Below are 24848 nucleotides of genomic sequence, written 5' to 3' on the forward strand. Positions count from 1 at the left end.
TAGCATGGGAGGTCATGCTATATCGGATATATAGTATTCTAGTATTGTACTATAAAGCATGATTAGGATACTAGATATCCAAGTACTATAAAGTACTAGTATAAAGCACTAGTACTAGTAATATTTAGTATCCTAGTCATGCCATATAGTATATCTAGTATCCTAGTCACGTTGTATAGCCTAGCCATACTAATGAATATCGTTAAGATATATTAAAGTCACACCAGTGAATATGACTAAGATATACTCTATGAAACTGTCTCATATAGCTATAAGATATTTTATACCAATATGATATGCTAACTCTAACCAACAAAGAGGTAGATCACTCCTTGATACTTGAGTGTACATTAAATTATCATTTTGAAATCTAGATCTTCATGGATTAGAGTTAGAGATGGATAAAAGTTTCTTAAAAACCTCAAAAATCAATTGACATCATTTCTGAACGACCCCCAAGGCAAAAATAGTAAAGAAATTTCTTTTTTAATTCTTTATTGTCGCGTGGAAAGCCTACGATAATTTATCCAACAAATTTAACTTGTGCTTTTTTTTCATTTGTTTTAATTCCTAAACTTAAAAATTTTACTTTTAAAATAACTTAAAATTATGATTTTTTTTTTCATTCGTCTCTTAAAAATTTTATAAATTGTCGAAATAATTACACTAAAAATTCTTCATAATCTAATCATGTCATTTTGTTTGTATGAATGAAATGTCTTTTTTAAATATAAATGGCTTCAGACCCTTTATTCCCTTGATGATTATTACTATTAGATACATAATGATTCTGATTCGCCGGTGAATGTGTGTCAGACCAGTCCGATATTGAGTGTGGCGATTGTGAACTTGACCAATGGCCTGGCGATTCAGGTGATGGTGTCGGATAGCTATCTAATGTTTGAACCATATGCTGCGGTGTCTGATTCCCACTGTCATTGTGACTTGGTGGCGTAAGATATTGATAAAATGATGGCTTTGACGATCCAGCTGTTAATTGATTTTGTTGAATGTGATAAAAGGATTGTGTTTGATTATGTATTGGTGATTGTACATGTTGGGGAGAGTGAATACTGCCTTGTGACGGTGATGTCAGTGTAGATGCGGCACCTATAACGAATTCATTATTATTATCAAAATGTCTTGAAATTTTTTGCATTAATATTATGTTTGGAACAGAAGCTTACCTGCCGGACTACAAAACCCAGCCAATTCTAGTCCATTTTGGTGATTGTAGTCGAAATTCATTTGATGATGCGGATGCACACTCCCATTTGAGTTTCCATCCATTAAAGTACTTTGAGGAGTATGTCTCATTGCTGATGAGTTTGTTTGAGGTGAATTAGGAAGATTATGTCGTGATGGAGAACCTGAAAGTAAGGAATATCCATTAATATCATCCCAAAATTATCCAAAAGTCATTAACTTACTTAAATATCCTTGAGGTGACAGCACCATACTACTTTGAACGGAATATGGCGGAGATTGATTCGAGTATGGTGGTGAGAGTGATCCCTGCTCACTTGAACTTGCTACGCTTTTGGGTCCTCCATTTTGATGGAGGAATCTGTCAGGAAAGGGATGATTCATCCCATAAACATTTTGAGCTTGCTGTGAGTTCTAAAAAATATCAAATTATGATTAGTTATTCAGGCTTCATAATCTGATTATCAAGTGACTTACTTTTATAACTTCCTCATAGCTAGGTGGTTGCTTCTTCTTATTTATATTGTTATTATTATTGTTGTTATTGTTATTATTATTTGTATTAAGGAAGTCCATATCGAAGGCCGCCATGGCATTTGAGTAGATACTTGTAGTATCATAAGGACTATTGCTAGGAATATTACCAACAGGAGATTCAACTGAGCTCAGAAGATCCTCGATTTCTTGAAGCTGATTCTCTTGCAGAACAGCCGTTGGCTCTATATTATTATTATTATTATTATTATTATTTGTGTTTGTACTGCTCGAACGTTCAGTCATTATCGTTCGCTCAATCACATGATTCGTTGCTTCAATATTTTGCTTTTTGCTTTGCTTCTTTACGCTAGGCTTCCGCTGTTTTACAAAATGCTCACCACCAACGGACTCGGGACTTGTTGGATTTGCTTCAATTTTCTGACGCTTTTTCGTCTGTTTAGTTTGTTTACATGTAGGAATTACTGTGGGTTGAGAGATCAATTGATGTGATGATGGCGATGAAATTATAGCATTTGGAATGACCGTCACTAATTGTTGTGGACTTCTTGGAACATGATCGTCTAGCAATCGAATGATGTCATGATGTAATCGCTCAGCTGCTACATCTCGTGGTAAACGGTCCATATGATCTGTTATCTCACGATTAGCAAAATTATCTAAAAGTGCTTTACAAGCTTCGAAAGATCCTTCGCGTGCAGCTAAGAATAATGGTGTCTCATCCTTATCATCTTGTGCATCACGATTAGCTCCGTGTAGTAATAGAATATTTACAGCTTCAACATTATTTACAGCAGCAGCCCAGTGTAATGCTGTCTTTCCGGAATTGTCAGCTGAATTAATATCTGAATCAGCATTTATAAGATCCTCGACCATTCCTTCAATAGCTAAACGGGCAGCCAATATCAATGGTGTAGTACCGTCATGCATTCTTGCATTCAAATTTGTTGCTCTATTTCTAAGTAATATTTGGAAAACTCCCATTGCATCAGCAGCAACAGCTGCATGTAATGGTGTACGGCCAGTATTGTCTTGACTATTTGCATCAGCTCCAGCATCTAATAATCTCTTTGCAGCATCTGCTCGTGCATATCGAGCAGCTAAGTGTAATGAAGTTTCACCAGTCTTGTCCATCGTTGCATTAAGTTCAGCACCTTGTGCAACTAATTCTGAAATTATTTGTGCAGTCGTATCATCAGTTGCATCAATATCTTCACCATTGTCAATGCCACCGCCTCGAATTGAAGCGACCATTAAAGGTGTCATACCACAAGGTCCTCGAATATCAATTTCATTATTTCCATCATGATGATTTGGTGGTGTCATCATTGCTGGTGGTACTCGAATATCAGCTGCTTCCAAATGCTGTTGAGACCAAACTCTCGGATCAGCTTCTTCATAGTCTGTGATAATTGTATGATCACTTGAATATTCAAGATCCAATGGACGCATTCGTTTCGGCTGTGGTAATTCTGATTCATCATCTGACCATTGCTGTGAATGTCCAATTTGACGATTGATATCTCCAAATGAGTTTTTATTCAAATTTCTCATTTCTTGTCCATCAGGTCTTCTTCGTGATGTTTGTCGACGAGCATTGTTGTTGTTATTATTGTTATTTGTAAAGAATCCTTCTGGGAACCAAGTCACACCATGTGAACGCTTTCTTTGTGTTGTTACAAGAACTCCAAGGAATGTACCGAAGAAAACGACAAACAAGAATCCAGAGAGCACTAATGTAGTATTTGTTGGATCTGTTGGATTTGGATCAGGAGTAGCTAGACCCTTGACAGCATAAATTGGATAATTTAGTGGGAGATTATGTTTGACTGCTGTAGCTGCAAGATATTGAGCAGCATCAGATGCAGTTGAGAAACATTCGGAACCAGCAACGCCAACACATTTACGATTGTCAATCTCTAAGTATACTTGGACACCGTTCCTTGATACCCGTTCAGTCATATGAATTCGATGTTTACGAGCAAAATCTGAATCCTCTAGGTCTGGTACACTGCTCTTTCCTTTCCATGGGAATATCATGTCATTTCCATATCCATCTTTCTTAATTCTTACAGTTGTTCTCAATTGATGTCCCATATCTCTCAAGAATGGTATGACATTTCGCTTGAATTCTTGTATTTCCATTAAAAGTATGATGGAAATAACACCATCTGCCAATTTTGGTGGTTCTTTTTCTTCACAATCGAGACCATCCCAGTCACATTCAGCATTATTACAACCATAATCACAGAAACCATTAGCGTAATGCTTTCTACAATAGGAATCAAATGCGGGATTGCAAGGCTGTAATTTTCTTTCACAATCGCGGCCATCAAAAAGACACTCTTGTGTATTACATTCTTCATTACAAACACCATCAGCGAAAACTTTCCAACAGTCAATTGGTGCTGTACAATTTTTCCATGGACTCTCACCTAATGAACAGTCATTTCCATCAAAGTCACAAGCGAGTGTATTGCATTCTTCATCACATTTTCCATTTCCTTGTTTTGATGGACAGCCTCGCTTTACACATTCGTCTTGTGGATAGCTTACATCATTGGTATAAGAGATTTTGTTGAAATTTCTATCGAAAATTTCACATGTTTTGCCACGATATCTATTTGGGCATATACACTCAAAATCACCCATCTTGTTGACACATCGAGCATTTTGTTTACATGGACTTGATAAACATTCGTCAATTGTATCAACTTCACAATGTTTACCATCGGTTCCATATGGACATTCACATCGATAGCCACCATTATCCAATATTAAGCATTCGCCAGCATTACAAGGATTTGAATCACAATCATGTCCACTAAATTCACAATTTTTGCCATAAAATCCTTCAGCACATGAACAATGATGTCCAGTTGATAATGGAGTACAGAAGCCACCGTTTAAGCATGGTGAATTAAGGCAGAAGTTGACTTTAGTTTCGCAATGTCTTCCCATAAATCCAGGCTTACAATTACAATGGAAGTCATTAACCATTTGAACGCAATCAAGTGTTCCAGCATTCGAGCAAGGATTTGAAAGACATTCATTGATATCTCCTTCACATCTGCTTCCTACAAATCCAGGTGGACAGCGACATTCAAAGCCACCGACTTTATCAATACATGATCCATTATTATGACAAGCTCCAGGTTCGCAATCATCTTGATTTACTTCACAAATTAAACCGACAGTTCCGGGAGGACATGAACAGCTGAAAGTACCTAAACCATCATGGCATGTACCACCATTTTGACATGGATTTGGCTTACAATCGTCGATATTAAGTTCACAATTTTGTCCTTGGAAGCCTTTACGGCAAATACATTTATATCCACCGACTTGATCTCTGCAGATGCCTCCATTTTGACATGGTAGCGAAGCGCATTCATCGATATCAGTTTGACAATATGAACCAGAATATCCTTGATGACAATGACATCTATGTGAATTGCCAATATCCTCACATGTTCCATTATTACACAATTTATTGTACTGAACACTTTTTCTTAAAGCTGCATCCTTGCATGACACCATTTCAACATCGCACATCTTTCCAGTCCATCCTGGCGAGCAGTCACAATGGAATACATTCTTTTGTTGGACACAAGTTGCACCATTCTCACATGGATTTTGTGAGCACCAATCGATAAAGTTTTGGCATTGCTTTCCTTGATATCCATAAGCACAATGACATTCGTAATCGTTGTTCTGTTCAAAGCATGTTGCTCCGTTCTTGCATGGATTTGAGTCACATTTATTGATTTTGTATTGACAATTTGATCCGGTAAATCCTGGCTTACATGTACAATTGTAGCTGTTTATTCCATCAACACAAGTACCACCGTTTAAGCATGATGTTGTAGAACAATCTTCATCGTTTGTCTGGCAAGCCATACCCGAGAAGCCCAAAGGACATGTACAAGTGTAAGAATTGACGTATTGCTTGCATGTTGCTCCATTTTGACATGGCTGAGACAAGCATTCATCGACATCTTCTTCGCAGTGTTTTCCTTCAAAGCCATCAATGCACATGCATGTGTAATCTCCAATACCATCGAGGCAAGTTCCACCATTTTGACATGGATAAGATGCACAGTCATCTGTATTAATTGTACAATCCTTTCCTTCATAGCCTTTGGCACATAAACATTGATATGATCCGTTAATGTTTCTACAAGTTGCTCCATTTCTGCATGGTGAGACTGATTGTTCACATTCGTTGATATCTTCGTCACATAAGCGTCCAGTATATCCAATTGGACATGAACAGTAAAAGTCTTGATAATTTGTGCTTGGTGTACATTTTGCGCCATTTTTGCATCGATTTGGAGCACATGGATCCATTTGAGTTTCACAATTTCTTCCAGTATATGGAATTCTGCAGACACAGTTGTAGCTATTGACATGATCAATACATGAGCCGCCGTTCTTACATGGATTATTGATACAATCATCAATGTTTGTTTCACAATTCTTTCCCGTATATCCAGGCATACATGTACATGAGTAAGCATTTAATAAGTCTGTACATAATCCACCATGCTGACATGGGTTAGAACTGCACTCGTCGATATTTGTTTCGCAACGTTTACCACCATAACCAGGCAGACAATGGCAAATAAATTGATTGACACCGTCTTCACATCGACCGCCATTGACGCATGGATTTACAGCACATTCATCAACGTCACTTAAGCATCGTGCGTCATAATAACCTCTCGGGCACTCGCACTTGAATCCATTAATAAGATCAATACAAACACCGCCATTAGCGCATGGATCTGACGCACATTCATTAATATTAACTTCACAATGTATGCCGGTGTAGCCAGGAACACATTGACATGTATATTTGTTAATTCCATCAATACATGTTGCACCATTTCTACATGGATTACTATGGCATTCATTTACATTAATTTCACAGTTCGGACCTGATGTGCCGGGTAAGCAACTACATCTATAGCCGCCAATAAGATCATCACATTTCCCACCATGCTGACATGGATCTGATTCGCATTCATTAATTTGTGTTTGACAGAGTGCACCAGTGTATCCGGGATTGCATTGACATGTAAAGGAATTATCACCATCAATGCAAATACCACGATGACATGGATTTGACAGGCAATCATTAATATTGATCTCACACGATGGACCTACATTGAAAGAGAAATTATTTAATTAAATTATGAAATTATATTTTGAATGTGTATACAACATACCCATATAACCAGGCGAACATTCACAAGAGTAACCTGCAATAGCATCATGACAGGTTCCACCATTTCTACATGGCGATGATTCACAGTCGTCGATATTCGTTTGACATCGTGATCCCGAAAATCCAATAGCACACGAACATTTGAATGAGTTTATATAATCATGGCAAGTTCCACCGTTTAAGCATGGCATGCTAGCGCATTCATCAATGTCAATTTCGCATTGAGTTCCAGTGAATCCTAATTAATATAATAAATTACTGTCAATAAATGATTAATAAGTAAGAAAGTCATGTCTTACCTGGCATACAAACGCATCTAAATGTCCCAGGATCATCTAAACAGCTTCCTTCATTCTGACACGGATGTGACTCACATTCATTGATGTTTGTTTCACATCGCGGACCAGTAAATCCTTGTGTGCAGTTACAACGAAATGATCCAGGCGTATTAACACATATACCATTATGTTCGCACGGCGATCCAATATCACATTCATTGATATCCTCTGAACAGTTAACACCTGTGAATCCTTGAGCGCATGAACATGTAAATGAACCATCAATTGGACTCGTTTCACATATGGCATCCTTATGACAAGGATTAGATGTACAAGCATCATCCAAATGACATAATAATCCAGTCTTTCCTGGTGTGCATCGGCACGCAAAATTTCCAACTCCATCAATGCATGTTGCACCATTAAAGCAAGCAGCATCAACACAATCGTCAATATTTTCACTGCAATCATCTCCCGTCCAACCATTAACACAAATACATGCATAACTACCATGAGAATTAGTACACGTTGCACCATTTTGACAAACGGGCCTGTGAAGATGTAAAAAACAAGTACGAAGGAAAGGAAGAAGAGAAGCAAAAAAAAAAAAAGAAGTAAGTAAGTATGAAGAATGACGAAAAGGAGAATAAAAGAAATGAAATAAAAACTATTATGAAAAGAATTCTTTTCTACAAACACAATAATTGCAATTTTTACCTTGTGCATTCGTCAACATCAACTTCACAATAGCTTCCCGTGAAATTGGGTGGACATCGGCATCTGTAGGTGTTTACACCATCAATGCATGTACCTCCGTTTTGGCACAAATGTCCGGGACAATCGTCAACATTCTCTTCGCAGTCTTTTCCAGTGAATCCTAAATTAACAAAGGAAATAAAAATTAGTCGGTTACAAAAAAAAATTCAAATTAAAAAAAGTCGTTAAAAAATTTAAAATCGCAAAAAATTAAGAGTTGATGAAAATTTATGAAGATCGTTACACATAAATGCAGTTGATGATGATTTATCTAGTCACCATAATTGTTCACACATACATGCACACAAAACGCAACATTATATTTACATGCAAAACATTTATATGTGTGCGTATGAAGCATAAGAAAAACGAATGTAAATGTTATGTTACAACTACATTGTAAAACTTTCTTTTCTCAATCGTTCCCACGGTTCTACAATTGTGAATGCTTCACTGTGTATATTACATAGCTAGACTTCTCTAAAAGGAAATTTCAAGTGTTATGAGTTTTTATTATTTTTTACAGCAGCAATGTTAATATGCGTTCAGATCATGACTAATAATTCAAAATTTGTCTTGATAAAAATAAATATTTTTCCTCCTTTTTTCCATCCACTTGTACTTGGCTATAGTTAAGGTATATAAATTATTATTATCAACACACTATTTAAATTCAATTTTAATTATGAATATTTTATAGCGTGTCTAGTTGATTTCATGATTTCTTTCCACATTTCGATAGTACAAATTAGCTCATTGATTTGTAAGTCTCTTAATCAAGCCTTATGTGCACGACACAAGAGTAGTTTAAGTTAATTTTATATTTCACAATGTACACATAAACTTATATTTTTTCCGTTAGAGTATATGTACCAAAAGGGAACAAATAGTCGACGATAACTTATGAAACTCGTACGAAAGGCATTGCTTATGAGATCAATTACGTTCTTTAAACGATTTTATAATTGACAGTTACTTAATCATTGTTTAATTGATTTATATCTGATGTTTTTGAAAGTTTAACGGATTTTTCAGTTTTGAATTTTGATTTCTAACGGATTTTTTTTCTCCACTTCAAAAAGTTTTTTGCGATTTTATCCTCCGTTTCTCTGTTTCTCATTGCTTAATGTGATTAAAATCAATCCTCACGATAGCAAAATGTGTTTAAAATCAACCTGAATGTTCTAGAAGCGTCAATAGCTTGACAAAGTGAATAAACATTCTCAACTCTTTTCAAAAAACACGTGTAAAAAAATAAGAAGAGGAGAGAAACTTTTCTTTTAATGCTCAACACTTACCCGGTGGACATTTGCATTCATAATACGTTCCAAATGGCCTGCATGTACCTCCGTTTTGACAAGGTGATGGAAAACAAGGAATATATGGAGATTCACAATTTCTTCCCGTATATTTTGGCTCACAAATGCATCTGAAATGGAATTAAACAGAATTGAATAAATAGGGAATAAAAAATCAATGGTCACTAATCAAATAAATTTAAAAAAATATTCAATATCAGAATTTTTTATGATAAATTAGCGATCATATTTCAAGGGGGAGTGTTTCCTATATTTCCATAATTTTCTCATTTGTTTCATATTTTATTGCAGTTTGTTAGTGTCAGTTGTTAAGTCGTCCATTCAGTAGAGTTAATAAAATATGAGGAAATTATTATTCATAACAATTTTCATAATTTCATTCATAAAGTTCTCAGGTAAGAGATCTCATTTAATTGAATTTTTCTTCCATTTCCATTTACTTTAAATTGAAATTTCATATAAATGTATGACTTGTAAAAAATAGTCTCAATCGACTGTAATGTGAACGAGGAATCAAATATGGAAAGAAAAATTAAATATAAGCTTTTCTGCAATGGCTACGATAGCACTATAAGACCTGTTCAAGACCATAAAACAACTACATCTGTCAAAGTTAAAATGATGATAAAAAGTTATGATTATGTAAGTGAATTGACTCCAACTCTTATGAATTATTTCACATTTTACAATTAATTCTACAGAGTGATCATGCATCAACCTTAACAATCAACACATGGATGGTTAATGTAGGTTCTTTCCATAAAAATTTTTATGTTAAAAAAGATTCTATTTTAAGCATTTTATTTTTCTGTTTCTTCCATAACTATATGCCATACGTAGAGATGGAAGGACGAATTTCTAAAATGGGATCCGAGGGACTATGGAAATATCAAATCATTCGACATAAGCTCAAGCATGATCTGGAAACCAGATTTTTCCCTTTATAATGCGTAAGTTCTTCTTTGTCTTACTATTACCAAAAATGGCAAAAATACTGTCTGCGATGCTTCTGTCTTGCAAACAATCATGATCATTCAATGGTAAATTTTTTAATTCAAAGAATTTTAACGACTTTATTTTCAATTTAAATTTTTTAACGACAATTTTCAATTTAAATTTTTATGAATTGAATTAAAATTCTCCCATTGAATTGCCAAGCTTACTACGCAATAAAGAAACTAGTTTGCATGAATTGATAAAAACAGCAACAGCTTGCTACAATTCACACCATTGCATTCATAAACACCTAATTTTATTTGCATTTAATAAAAAAATCATAAAATTTTCCTTTCAAAGCGATATTTCCTATGGAATTGGATCATGTCATGAAACAAGTTGTTTAATAGAAAATGATGGTAATGTATCGTGTATTGAGCCATGTTCATTTGTCGGACATTGCCGATCAGATTACACTCAATGGCCATTCGATAGACAAAACTGTTCCATGGTCTTTGGACCTTGGATGAATAGTCAAAATGAAGTTGACTTTATTGAAGATGATGCAGTGATTACAAAAATCGGAGCACAAGAGCATACACAATGGAAATTAATATCAGCAAAAGTAGCAAAGAGAGTTGTTGCATTGAGTTCGAAAGATAAGAAGTATTCGGCAAAGTTTCCAAATCTTTCGTACTCGTTCGTAATTGAACGGCATTCAGGAATGATTTTTAAGATTTTAAAAGGTAGGGACTACTTGTTGCTTGTATTTTATGGACACTTAAATAGCCATTTTAATTAATATAATTATTTACATCACATAACAGTCTCTGCTATAACATTCATTTTATTGAATATGACCACATTGTTCATAAAGAATCGACTGAATGAAAGGTTGTCATTGCTGATAATTAACATGCTTCTACATTTTGAAATGATACATCGAATGTCGTGGATGACTCCCCATAATGGTGAACAAACACCGAAAGTTTGTAAGTCCCGATTGATTTTAGCACATTTGCAGACAAGATAAATATTAAAATTAATGACTATTTGTCTGTTTCGTTTCCTTAAAGTGATATTTTTCAGAAATTCTTTAGTCATAACAACAGTCTTGGTGATTGAAACATTAATTGTTTATTCACTGCACGCATGTGAGGTCCAACCAGCAGACAAAATGAAAAATATGATTAATCATTTGAAACGGAATCAACTGATAAGTCTCATCATGCAAAATAAATCAAATGAACATGGTGATGGAATGGCACTCGTCGAGGAAGAAGAAGATGCAGTGAAAGCAGGTTCAAATAATGAGATATGGAACTTTTTGGCAAGCTTCATTGACAAATTGATCGCAATAATCATTTTCATTATTTATGTTGTCATGAGCTTCACTTATATACCACTTGGATACATTTTAGCGAGCAGTATTATAAAGCAAGTTGATTAATTGAAGTATAAATACGTCATGATACTCACTTGTACGAGCCAAAGCTTTCTATACACGTTCCACTATTCTTGCATGGATTATTAAGGCATTCTTTAACATCTTCTGTACAATTTGGCCCTTTAAAGCCTGGAGGACATGTGCATTTATATTTATTATTAAGCGTCATCGAACATCTTCCTCCATTCTTACAAGGTGATGATGCACATAGATTAGATTTTTCACAATTTCGACCTGTATTTAAAATTATTATTAATATTATTATTGTGTTCTAAAAGAAGTTATATTAAGCAATAAACTAACCTGAGAATCCCTCTTGACATCTACAATCGTATTCGTCTAATGATCTCAATACGCAATCACCGCCATTTTTACATGGCGATGAACTGCACGCAGTATCTTCGCTAATTTCACATAAGCTTGCTGAAAATCCCATTGGGCATTTGCACTCGAATGTCGCTTGATCATCTTTCACTTGAAATACACAAGTTCCGCCGTTCTGACATCGTGGAGCAGTCAGACAAGGATTTGTATATTGACAAAAATCACCAACATATCGAGATGTACAACTATGGGAAAGGAAGTGATAAGATTTCATTCAATTACTCGACTTCCTTATTTTTATTTTTTTAAAATACACACTTTGCATGTGTATAATATATACTTACTTGCAATAAGACTCATTTTTTGATTTTGTTATACACACTCCGTTATTTTTACATGGCGATGGATTACAACTAAGAAATGCTGTGAGAAGAATATTGAGAAAAGAAGGAAAAAAATAATATTAAAATTTTTACTTCATTTGATCGATTTTTATCATGTTTATGAAAGGTGGATGAAAGAATATTGAAAGGTAGTCGTTATAATGCGTTGATTTATGGATCTTTCTTAATTAAAATTCATTTCAGACTTTGATTTTTTGTTTGATTTCATGAATCATCACTTTTTTGTGAATTGTTAAAGGAAATGTTGATGAATATTAAATGAACACACAATAGTACTTGAACTTTGATTGCTTAATTTTGAAAATGTTTCAGATACAACGGTCATTTGAGATTTGAATAATGTTTGAGATTTTACATAGTTGAAAACCCCTTTTTTCATTCGCAAGTTCAATCTATTTTTGAACTCCAAAGAATAAACATCATAAATATTTAAAATTAACAATCTACACTAAAGATTCATCGACGACTACATCCTTAACAGCTTAATACAATAATTTGAGCATGCTATACACAAACAAACCTCAAAAATTGTTTAAATTCATTTGAAATTTTGTCAAATCTTTTAAAACTAATTTCATTAGAGATTCAAGAACTTCGGACATTCCAGCAACGAAGCACATCCAGCTGTGAGGCTCAGTCATTCATACACCCAAAATTTAAACGATCAAAACCAGTTAGAATGTCATAAACTTTCATAAAAAAGATTAAATATTCAATATATTAAGCTTTCTATCTGGAATCGACAATCGAATTTATATTTTTTTTTTGCCATAAAATTATGAAAGATTTCTGTTAAGCACACACAGACACACACTTAAGATTCTTAAGAGTAAGAAGAAACCTCAGGCGAAAGACATCATTGAAAAGATTTTAATGAACTCTAAGAACGCTGTCGAAAACAAATTAGGTTTCAATATGAACCATTAATTTGTTTTTCTTTGAATTGCTTCTCTTTGATTCCTCCATTGTTCTTCTCAATATTTCATATAAAAAAATATAGAAGTAAATAAACAATTCTAATGAATCATGAATAGTAACTTTCATATAGCTTGTTGCCACAAGCAAGCCACAAGAATTCATAATTTTTAATATCTTTTTGCAAGAAAAAATATGAAATAATCTATTGGATATACTGGACGAAATGAGAAGTCATTGAATAAAAATGTTAAATTTTAAGCCTCTCAAGATTTTTTATTTTATTTTATTGGAACTCAAAAGTTAAATTGCAAGAAAAATAAAAATCGAATATATTAAAGAGTTACAAGTATATCTCATACTAGAATGAATCTCCGTCAATCCTGTGCTTAATAGAAAGTGACATAAATGCTGATCAACGATCGTGTCATGTATTCAAATGAGAAGTGACAGACAAGTGAGGAAATGTATACAAACAATGTCGATACACAGCGGCCGAGCGAAGAGAAACAAAATTTTTGGAAATAAAAAAGCAGCGGGGGAGCAACAACCCTAAAAGCCATTCGCGACAGGAAAGCTTAGGAGATAAATTAATTATTAATAAAAATTGATACAAGGCGCTAAAAACCGGAATATTTTTTCGATGTATAACTGGTTTAAACAGAACACCAGCTCGACAGCACAGAATTTTCTGTGTGGAATTATTACTGCCCAAAAAAAAATATATAAAATTCATATTTTTCGTGTCTATGATTTGTGAGATTTGATGTCTTAAATCAAGTCTTCTTTCATCTTTTTTTTCGTCTTCTTTTCATTCCTAAATTAGCTAATGATTGTTAACAATTCCACGTATAGTTAGATCCACACGCCTATCTCAGTAATTAATGCAAACATAGCTCTCCTCTTAATAATCGTATATATCATATATTTATACATTTACATCTCTATACATATTTTTTGCCTCTCTTTTCTTCAGTTCTTTCTTTTATTTATGAAAAATCAAACATGATGAAAAAATAAAAAATAAAACCAAACCAAAAAAAAAAAAATTATTCTTTGATACACAGCATAAAGGCCATAAAAATCTTTATAATGAAAACCAATACTTTGGGGCATACATTGAATATACATATCTATACGGATTTGTAGTATTGGTATATGATATTGTTTCTATGGATTTTTTTTAAAGCTCCTCTTACAAACATAAACGTCGTCGACGACGACGACGATGATTGTAAGAAGAGAAGTGAAAGAGAAATAAAAGAATTGTAAAAGTTTCCGTAAACAAATGAGACTTGAGCGCATTTTTCCTCTGTTGTGATGAAAACAATGAGTCATTAAGGATTCATTTGACTGTTTTCAGCGATTAGATAAATCTCTGTCTCTTATTCATGACAGATTTAAGAAGATTTATACGAAAATATCTTTATGCAATGGATTTTTGCAAGACTGTTTAGAAATTGCTTTGTTTTCTAAAGCAGTACTTTACATTCATTGCTTCAGCTTATCCCTCGATTGTTTCGTTAATTAAGTCTGACGCGCGTCTGATTAAATTATTTATAAAGATTTTGTTTATTTTTAACTTAAAATCTCAGATTAGACTGAATTTTTGACAATTGAGAGGGGTTTGCAACTGTGATCTTGAGATTTGAATTTTCGTTGAATTTTTGACAATTTTTGATGTCAAAATGAGATGAATTTTCGACCACTGATTTTCAACAACTGAATGCTACTAAAATTGTTTTGAGACTTTCTTTTCAAAAAGTAGTTTGAGTAGGCTTTGGATTTTATTTTTTCCAAGTAACCTTACTGTGTCCTGTAATAACTGTGTGATGGAATTTAAAGATTTAAATCAAATTTTTGGCAGGAAAAACGAGACTAAAATCAAGTAATCATTGTAAAAATCCAACGTCAGAATCCCTAATTCACCAAATCTGATCACCGATGTATACAGGCAACATAAAATGAGCAATAAAACCTTATAAAGACGAGGCAAATGGACAAAATACATGTAAGAAGCCTCCTTTCAATGAGGAAAAGTACCCACTACAAAACAAAATATTATAAAACGAATGAAAATAAGAAAGATAAGAAACGAAATGTGAAAAAGAAATTTCATTCATGTATGTGTGAAATACATAGAAAGATTCAAATAATAATAATAATAAATTGGCGGTTCTCACAGTTTCTTTTCTTTTCAGATTTTGTCAGCAGCAGCCAAATTGAAATGAAATGAAGGAAGAAAAAAAAAGTTGTGAAGCTCACACTCTATGTATGTAGCATGACTATTGAACATGATTTTTTTGAATGTTTGCGTTTGCTTTTACGGTTTTTTTTACTATTTGTCAAATTGAGATATAAAGAGAAATGAAAAATAATCTAATTAATTAGATGTCCCAAAAAAAAGAGTCTTTTCTTTTTGCCTCACAATTATCTTCTCTTATGTCGCAAAATATTTTGATTGTATTTTCCCATCATGTTCACTCACAAATTTTTTACTAATTGCGATTAAATTTTTTTCTCATCTCGTCTCTGTGGTTCGACGATAAATTTTGTAGTATCGCTTACAATTGGAGTAAAAATATTTTCTTATCTTCATATTGATCACATTTTTTATGTGAACTTCCTCTAATAAAATTTTTATTATTTTCTCGACTTTTTTTTGCTTAATTTGTTGCTGTTGTTGTTGAGTGATCTTTTCTGATATTTGATTGATTTCTTTTATGTTCGCTCTTGGAATGGGATTATTAAAATGAGACAGTCTATTGGACATACGAAATTGGGTACAGACAAGAGCGATCAATAGCTTTTTTAGCTGTGTCATTTAAAATTATCGACTAATGATTGACTTGATTTTGGGATTGAATATTTCTTTTTTTTGAATTAATTGGCCGAATTTTCATTTTTATTGATCGTTAGGGAGTTGCACAGTCGATTCACTTAGTTTTATGTCGCTACTCACAGTGCTGGATGTGAATTTGAAAGTTGAATTAATTTCTATCAAAACTTTTAAATTTTTCACAGCCTACTAAAATTGAAAATTCCAGAAACTAAACATCTACCCCAAAAAGTCATTAATCTGTTGCCGGAAATATTCCGCGAATCTCAAATAACAAAACATTTTGTTCCGAATTTTCACACATCTGGTTCGAAAAATTCCAATTCCTTTGAAAAAAACACTACGCATTCAACAATCATAAATACAACCACTTGACTATCGTATGCCTAAATATATATCGCACAAGACATTTTATGAGACATTCAAAATTAGTCAGAAATGATCAACAAAATATTGAAAACTCATTAAATCCGCACAAATATGAAATTTTTTATTTCAATAATTGATACTTTACATTAATTTCCATTAATTATCAGTCCAAGAGCAGAAATGTCAAGTTATAATTTTAAAAATCAATATTGTTAATAATTGACACCATTCACAAGATTTGTAAATTAACATAAACCAATAAACTAAAGTGCCTAAATATTTTTCAGAATGTAATTTCCGATAATTTAGTGTGAATTGATAATAATGAAGTGAAAATTAATGTTTCAGTCGCCGTTCGGCTTCATGTTTGTTTTAAGAACTTATCGCATGTAGGAAGAAGAAGAAGTAAGGAAGGAGAATGAGTTTGTTTTCACGCTATGGTAATTATAAAAGTATATTTTTTCTAATCTCACTGGAAGTTCAAATTTACCGCATTCGTGTGGAAATTAGTTTCTAATTTCTAGTTCTTTACGATGCTTTAATTTAAATGCTTCCTTGGATATATTTTATTTTTATGCTGCGCGTATAAATCTCTATGGCTTCGCATAACATGCTGCAAGAAATCTCACGGAAAGTGAAAATAGCATGAACATTTTATGTAAGAATCAGATGGGTGGAACAAATGTTTGATTGCAGGAGATGATGGGATTTTTTTTGGAACTCATTAGAAGTAAATTATTCTTGTGGTATGTAAATTGTTGAGTAAGACACACAGGAATCTCAAATAATGTTCTCAATCTCATCAAATTCAGGCAATTGTGGTTAAGAATATTTCAACGATCATTTTGATTTTAAAATTTTTGAGCAATTTAAAATTTCAAGCTGTTTTTCCCCTGTCATAGTTATTTTCCCTTAACTTTGTTTAGTATTCATTGAGAATCTATAGTGTTAAAATCAAGTCACAAATCTTATTAAATAACCATTTAGTTCTTTAAACTGATTGTGAACTGAACTGACACTTGAACAAGTTTTTATCGATTCATCGATGACTTTTACTGCATAGAAAAATTTGAATATTTAAAGCAGCTATGTAACATAATAGTTTAATGTCCATTAAATTGATACCTCAGTGAACAAATTACAAACCAATTCATTAAGCGACATTTACCCTTGACTTCCTAATATAGATAAGATCAGTCATATATGCATAATATCCCATGAGAACCAAAATATTTAGTTGAACAATTTTATCTACAAAATTCCTAAGAACGATAAGATCTCAAGCCACAGCATCTGGTTTGAATGTTTTTTTCAAAAGATTTAAATGCATAAAGAACTTCCTATAAATGCTCAACATTACGTATTTAAAGTATCATATTAATGTTCACCTATGCTGGATTTAAGGTCATTTCACTCTTCATGTCATTAGTTAAAGAAGTAAAATGTCACAGATCTAGTTTGAATAACGGAAAATAAACTTGAAACCAACCCAAAAGATTATGAAAGGAAGTTGGTGGAATTAAGTTACAAATTTTATATAAATGATTCGTTCCATGGATGAATAATAAATTTGCACAACAATTTTATAATGTCAGTCCAAGTTGCACTTCTGGTCTTCGTGCTCCTTGAACAATGCTGACAGCTGATACTATAAAGATACAATCAATCCCATTGAAATTGACTTTTAGTGCTTTATATTCCTCGAACATGATGATTCATGTTGATGAATTGCTGTTCTGTGTGAAATTCTCAGGGAACTACGAACAGCTGTTGGTTCTTATCAAAACGGATAAGGAATAAAAAATTCTTCTTTACTATTGACATTCAGACCGCAAATTCGGTTTTGTGATTGTGCATACACATTTTACTGCCACATGTTTGAACATGTTTACTTAAATTAAAAATTAAATCTCGAGGCATAGAAAGTACATTAATATGATGAACATTAAGTATAGTTAATTTAAAATACATGAAACAGCTTCAAGTAATTTAAATCAATTCACATTCGAGATGGAACAGACTTAGAAATTGGATTTTATTGTCTAAATCCACAGAATCATTGTTCGAACCATCTAATTAGTACGGACGGCCATTAAGAGCCATATTCTATAATTTTAATGATATAAAGCATCGTTCATATGATATTCGAGAGTGAGAGCCATAAAAATCATATTCTATCCCATAAATGAAGCATCTCCACCTCACTATTATTATCTAATTGTCTTTCATAAATAAAATGGTTTCATTTTGTTTCTTTCTTTAGTTTTAGCGGGTATTTTGAAAAGGAATGGAAGTCTACTGTTTGTCTGTCCTTCTATCTACCTGAAAGAGTCAAAGGATTGGTCTGAAGGAAGGTAAGGGCCGGTTTCTTGAATTTTCTTTTGACATTTTGAAGTCAGTGCAAATAATTTTGACCGTTAATTTTCAAATATTTGTTTTTTGAAATTTTCAAATATTTTTTGACTGTTATTTTTCAAATATTTTTTGACCGTTTTTCTTCAAGTGATTCTTCTTCATAAAAGACTTATCTTCAATTATGATCATGAAAATGCGCTTAACATAGAAGATAGCCAATGGCCACATCAATACTAAATTTATTATTATAGAACTTGATATATGAAACAAATCATGCTGTACGTTATACTAATATTTATTACAATAGGAGCGATAAACTTCTTTTCATCATCAAATTCCATGAATCATGAAGCAAGCGAGAAGAAAATGAAGAAAAGAATAGAATTTGATACTTTTTCATCATAACAAAAATGTATCATTAAGTTCTCTCTTTTGCAAGTTCAATTCATGTTCCGTATGACTATAACTATTTTTTGAATATAATAAATTTCTCTATGTAGATGACCTAAAATTCAAAAGGACTTCATCATCATAATAAATTTTTTCAGCATGACTATGTTTCTTTTTGTATGCCATGAAATAAGAAAAAAATTGTTACTTAGAATCATTACCTAGAAATTGTTGGCGATAATAATCGTCTTGTCTACAAAAGACGAATATGAATACAAATGAAGCAAAACTGTGAAATGAAGCATCAAAATGCTTCAAGTGGTTTTTATGATTCTTACTTTACGTTTTGAAACTCTTTTTCGTTTCGTTTTGAAATATGAAGTCAGATTTATTCACGTAAGGTGCGCTAATATTATGAATACTTTTGTGGATTATGAAGGAAGCACATTTCTGTGAATTATGTATGAGATGTACAGTACAGATGCATTCGTAATTTACTGTCATATGCAATATTAAGGGACATATGCATTTTTAGTACATATGTACGTTTGCGGTTAAGTTGAATGTTAAAGCACTCAATGGTTTGAATTTACATAGGGATTGTTATTGCTGGGAACAAATAAAGCAGGAACAGTAATATAGCAGTTTGGTATACTGATGCAAATATAAAATTTGTTTTGTCTTCAAATGGGCTGAAACAGTATTTTGCCTTGTCACCCTTACTAGCCGCATTGTTCTTTATAATCATCATCAAGACTACATGTAGTACTGTTGAATTGCAAAAAATCCGCCGAACAAATAATTCACAAATGAAAATACAAGCTAAAATTTATTAGATTTGAACTTTCCAAAAAAATCTCTTCCAAAAAAGTTTTTCCAATAAAATATTTTCCAAATAAAAATTTCCAAGAAAATATTTTCCAAAAAAGGTTTTTCCAAAAATTTATTTTCCAAAAAAATAATGCCAAAAAAATCCGAACAATTATTTTCCAAATAAATATATTCCAAAAAGTTCCAAATATTTAAATTCCAAAAAAATATGTTCCAAAAAATTCCAAGCCAAAAAAATAGTTTCCAAAAAATAAACTTCCCCGATTGTTATAGCTGGGAACAAATAAAGCAGGAACAGTAATATAGCAGTGTGGTATACTGATGCAAATTTAAATGTGTTTTGTCTTCAAATGGGCTGAAACAGTATTTTGCCTTGTCACCCTTACTAGCCGCATTGTTCTTTATAATCATCATCAAGACTACATTATTCGTCCTTTGAACAAGACATACAAGCCTGTCCACTTGTTAGAATTCACAATTTGTATTACAATTCGTCAATAGTAAGTTTTAGTACAGAGGATGCATCATTAAATTTTGAATTTTTCAATGATCCAGTGAGATCCAGTAAGCAATCAAAGCATCATTCTTGACACATTAACACATGTAAGGCAGTAAATTGATGTACATTCCTGCCTATTCATCCAAAAAAATGCTCACTTGAAGCACCAAAGTATAGAAGTAAGTGCTTAAAATACCATAAATAAATGTGTCAAATATCTTTATAGTCGGCATTGATAATTTTTTTGAATGGGATATTGGAAATGAGCACTAATAGAGCGCTATTTGTTGAATAAGAAATTCGAAACCTTAAAATCCTTTGCTATGGAAATACAAACATAAGAAGTAAAAATCTCGAAAGAACTAAACAAGAGAAGCAGACAGAAAACAAATACAGAAGCAAACATGAACACCGCCATAGAGAAATTCTTGAAAATTGAGGAAAAAAATGCGTTAACTTTATGAATTTAAAATTTAAGACTTAAAAACAAATTTCATGCAGGTTTACTATATATTTAATAAAAGAAAGCAAGGCATAAGGAATAATCTAACGAAACTATATGAAATTTGATCTTTAAAAACTTTTTATGTTTCACAGCATGCTTTTTATTTTGCTTAATTTAATGAACGGGAAAGAAAGAAATCAGATAAAATTCATACAAAAGTTTCACAAATCATCGAAATTTGCAGTTTAAGTGGACATTTTTAGTAAGCCATTAAAGAATTGTCAAATAAAATATATATTCAAAGATGGTCGAGTGTCAGATTATAGAATGCTGCATATGACAACTTCAACTCTTTCTCGATATTAAAGTATATTAATCCATGATTCTGAGAAAAGAACTTGATCTAAAAATACCGCATCAAACTAACATTAATGACAAATAATCAGTCATATGTACATAAGTGTTTATAACAATTTCCAAATAGTTTCCATCCTATCTAAAATAACAAGTACACATGTTTCACATCCAGAATGTATTTTAACGGAAATTGAACTTTTTTCTTTTATAATATGTATCTTGTAGCATACAAAACATACTGCATAAAAAAATTCACCCTCATGTTTACTAATACCATACACATCCATCCATAATAAAGGAGAACGATAGATATAAGCAAACATAAAGAATAGATTAAAAAATATTTTTTCAACTTCTCTTTTGAGCAAATTCACTTATTTTGAGTCTTTAAAATGAAACAATTTTTTTTCTTCCATTCCTTTTCCTTCTCTCTCTTCGTATGTTCGTCGTCTTTCCATAGAAGAAAGAAAACGATGAGGAATTCTATCTTTGAAAAATCTTTACAGAAACATATACAATGACAACATATACATATGTGGATCATATATGATGTAGGTACGATCACACACATATACAGTCACATGCGTATCCGTTTAAAAAATTTCAATTCTGTTTCGGAGTGTAAAGGAACAAAAAAAAAAGATTTTAAACTTGTAAGTGAGGATATATGCTCATATATCGTGAAAAAAGACATCTGTTAGATTTTTAGAAATTTATCGTTGTATGTGTGCATGTACCTCGTTGTATAATATAAACTAAATTTGAAATTAAAGAACTTGCACTTTAAAAAAAATTTCATTTTCTCAGTTCATAAAGTTTCATAAATATAATAAATAAATAAGTCTCTACAATTTCCTATAAACAATAAATATTTGAATGGACTCCGTCTACTAAACATTTAGAAGACGAGTCGAGTGATTGAAATAATAAACAAATGGAAATGCAATGTATCTCTTGTTAATAGCCTGGTTATGGGAATTTCAGTATATATACATTTCTATGAACTTTCTTCATTTGATACACCCATATTTGATACAATTACGGAAATTCTTAGAAGTCGCGAGCATTGCGACTTGCAATTTAAATTGTCTTCGAGGCAAATGCAATGAACTTTTTAATTGAAATTCGATGAAACTGCTCATCTAATTGCGACTTTGTTGTATGAACTTTGATATGTTGATTTTGGGAAATGTAATTTTATAGTATGTAATGAGCTGGATTTGGCTTAATTGGCTAACTTTGCCTAATATGCATGATTTATCTACAATGTTTGAGTTTTATTGAATTGTTCTAAAAATGGAGATTATGCTCAATTTATTGTTTATTTAACTGATTAAGCTGAATTGTGCTGAATGCGCTAAATGATACTTAATTGAGCTGAATGACTTATATTGCGTTGAATAAGCTGAATTGAGTTGAATATGCTGAATTGAGCTGAATAAACTAAATTGTCCTAAACTTGCTGAATTTTTAAATTTCAAATGAATTGCTTGTTATTAGCTGAATTTTGAATGTAATCTGAATTGCGCGGTATAAACTAAAAAGCGCATTAAGTGCTAAATTGCAAGATTTAAATTAGATAATACATTAAAAGATTAAATCCATCAATTTCCAAAATGCATCAAACACACTTAAATCCACAAAGAATATTGTTCCATGGTTCAATAAACCAAAAAATAAAAAAGTCCGCGATATAAGCCTCAAGAATACAAAAAGAATTCATGGACTGAATTAAGCAGAAATAAGCTGAATTATGCAGAAACAGTCAGCATCCGAGACAAAAATATGCCATTAAATTATCTAAACTACTTAAAAAATATCAAAAGAAATCCTCTTAATTCTATAAAAAATTGCCTGAACTCTCCAGATACATGACATAGTATTAGTGATTCCATTCTTTCTTCATTCTCTGCGCACCATTTCTTGCATATAAGATGCAAATATATTCATCGCGAGATCGAAACAAAAGAAAATTTCCTTATCAATAATACAGCAAGCGAAAAAATAAAGAAGAGAAAATGAGGTTCGTCGCTTCACATTTTCCTACAGCCACCTGCATTAAAGTTCTTTGTTTTTTGGGAAAATCCGTTAAAAATTTTCACCATATGTCTAGTTTTAGAACAATAAAAACAAAAATCGGTCCGCAAAATTTACATTTTATGCTTCTGTATGTATCATAATAATAAGAGTTCAGTTCCATTTATCAACGACACATATATGAAGTAATTAATTAAATAAATTAGACCGTTTATCGTAAACATTTTCAAAGTATAACGTAAATAAAAAAAAGATATTTAATCCATAAATCATGAATTTATATATTTAAGACATTTTCGAGGCATAATAATAAAGCAGTGCGGAGAAAAAAGGTAAGGCCAACGATATGTCTTGAGGGAACGACAAGACAAGCGAATAAGAGAGCGGAGAGAAGGAATAAAAGGCAATAATAAGTTTGAGTTGCTGATCCGTATTAATGGACTTACCAAAACTTGAATTTATTAATCCAAATATAATAAATATTGCTAATGAATATGATATCCAATTAAATTCCATTGAGAATCTATGTTTCGACCACATTTTAAGACATTTAATTGCAAAATTTTTATAGACTATAAAAATTGCAATGATCAATTTTAAACTTAAGAACGTTCATCAACACTATATCAACTACATCAAATGCATGTGTCTTAACTTGACTTTTTATTTTTTTGTTTCTATTCTTTTCTTTTATGCAATTTATGTGATTATTTATATCTTATTTATAACATAATCAAGTTAAAATAAAAATGGCACCGAACAATATAAAACCACTTTATATAGTTTACTTTCCACTTCTTCTTTTTTTCTTTTATCCATGTCGGACATTTTTAATTTTGTGATGTTTTAGAAGGAATAAGATCCAATCCCGTTTTCACTGCATTTTCATCACTTTTTTCACTTCCGATGAATAATAATGTACTTAAGATATGATCTTTAATTATTTAAACTAATTGTTTATTTTATTTTAATAAAATTAATTAATTTATAAAATATGTAGCGTGGTTTACTCCTCAACGTTCAATTCTTAACTGACAAAGAAATCACCAACATGTTCTAAAATCACCATGTACTAAAATGAGATATTCACCACAACGTGCATTCTTTTCATCATACTTTTATTTACCATAACTGTTGATCGCTGTATACATACACATTTATTTTCATATATGCGATATATGAAAGGAATAAATATTTTTAGCATTTTTTTTGTAAAATTATTGTCGAGCTACCTTTGCTTGACAATACTTTTTATACGGCTTCTGAGAAAATGCAATTGATGAACTCGATCATTTATGATTTCTCAAGCTTGCTTCACAATGTTTTGTTGCTTACAAAAATCTCACTTTAATTTTAAAAATTTGATCTTTCAAAAAATCGTTAAAAATTTAAATTTAGTATAAGATTTGAAAAAAT

General features: G+C 32.0%; 2 protein-coding genes across 2 annotated transcripts; one reads left to right on the forward strand and one right to left on the reverse strand.

Annotated features, from left to right (window-relative positions):
- N (neurogenic locus Notch protein) lies at positions 1-24448 on the reverse strand. The gene is made up of 12 exons (XM_070645909.1): positions 23879-24448; positions 12336-12414; positions 11971-12236; positions 11700-11901; positions 9264-9394; positions 7927-8086; positions 7231-7760; positions 6933-7169; positions 1684-6866; positions 1431-1620; positions 1188-1370; positions 1-1110 (listed from the first exon to the last, which is right to left on the reverse strand). The coding sequence occupies exons 1-12, from the start codon at positions 23970-23972 to the stop codon at positions 725-727; spliced, it is 7641 nt and encodes a 2546-aa protein (XP_070502010.1). The 5' UTR covers positions 23973-24448; the 3' UTR covers positions 1-724.
- LOC139094746 (neuronal acetylcholine receptor subunit beta-3-like) lies at positions 9582-11996 on the forward strand. Its single transcript, XM_070645910.1, has 7 exons — positions 9582-9679; positions 9769-9926; positions 9986-10030; positions 10125-10234; positions 10581-10966; positions 11048-11212; positions 11297-11996. The coding sequence occupies exons 1-7, from the start codon at positions 9625-9627 to the stop codon at positions 11668-11670; spliced, it is 1293 nt and encodes a 430-aa protein (XP_070502011.1). The 5' UTR covers positions 9582-9624; the 3' UTR covers positions 11671-11996.
- Positions 24449-24848: the final 400 nt, after the last annotated feature.

This window comes from Chironomus tepperi, unplaced genomic scaffold (genome assembly GCF_022539635.2).
Source record: "Chironomus tepperi strain 1889 unplaced genomic scaffold, CSIRO-AGI_Ctep_v1 contig_354, whole genome shotgun sequence".
Lineage (NCBI taxonomy): Eukaryota > Metazoa > Arthropoda > Insecta > Diptera > Chironomidae > Chironomus > Chironomus tepperi.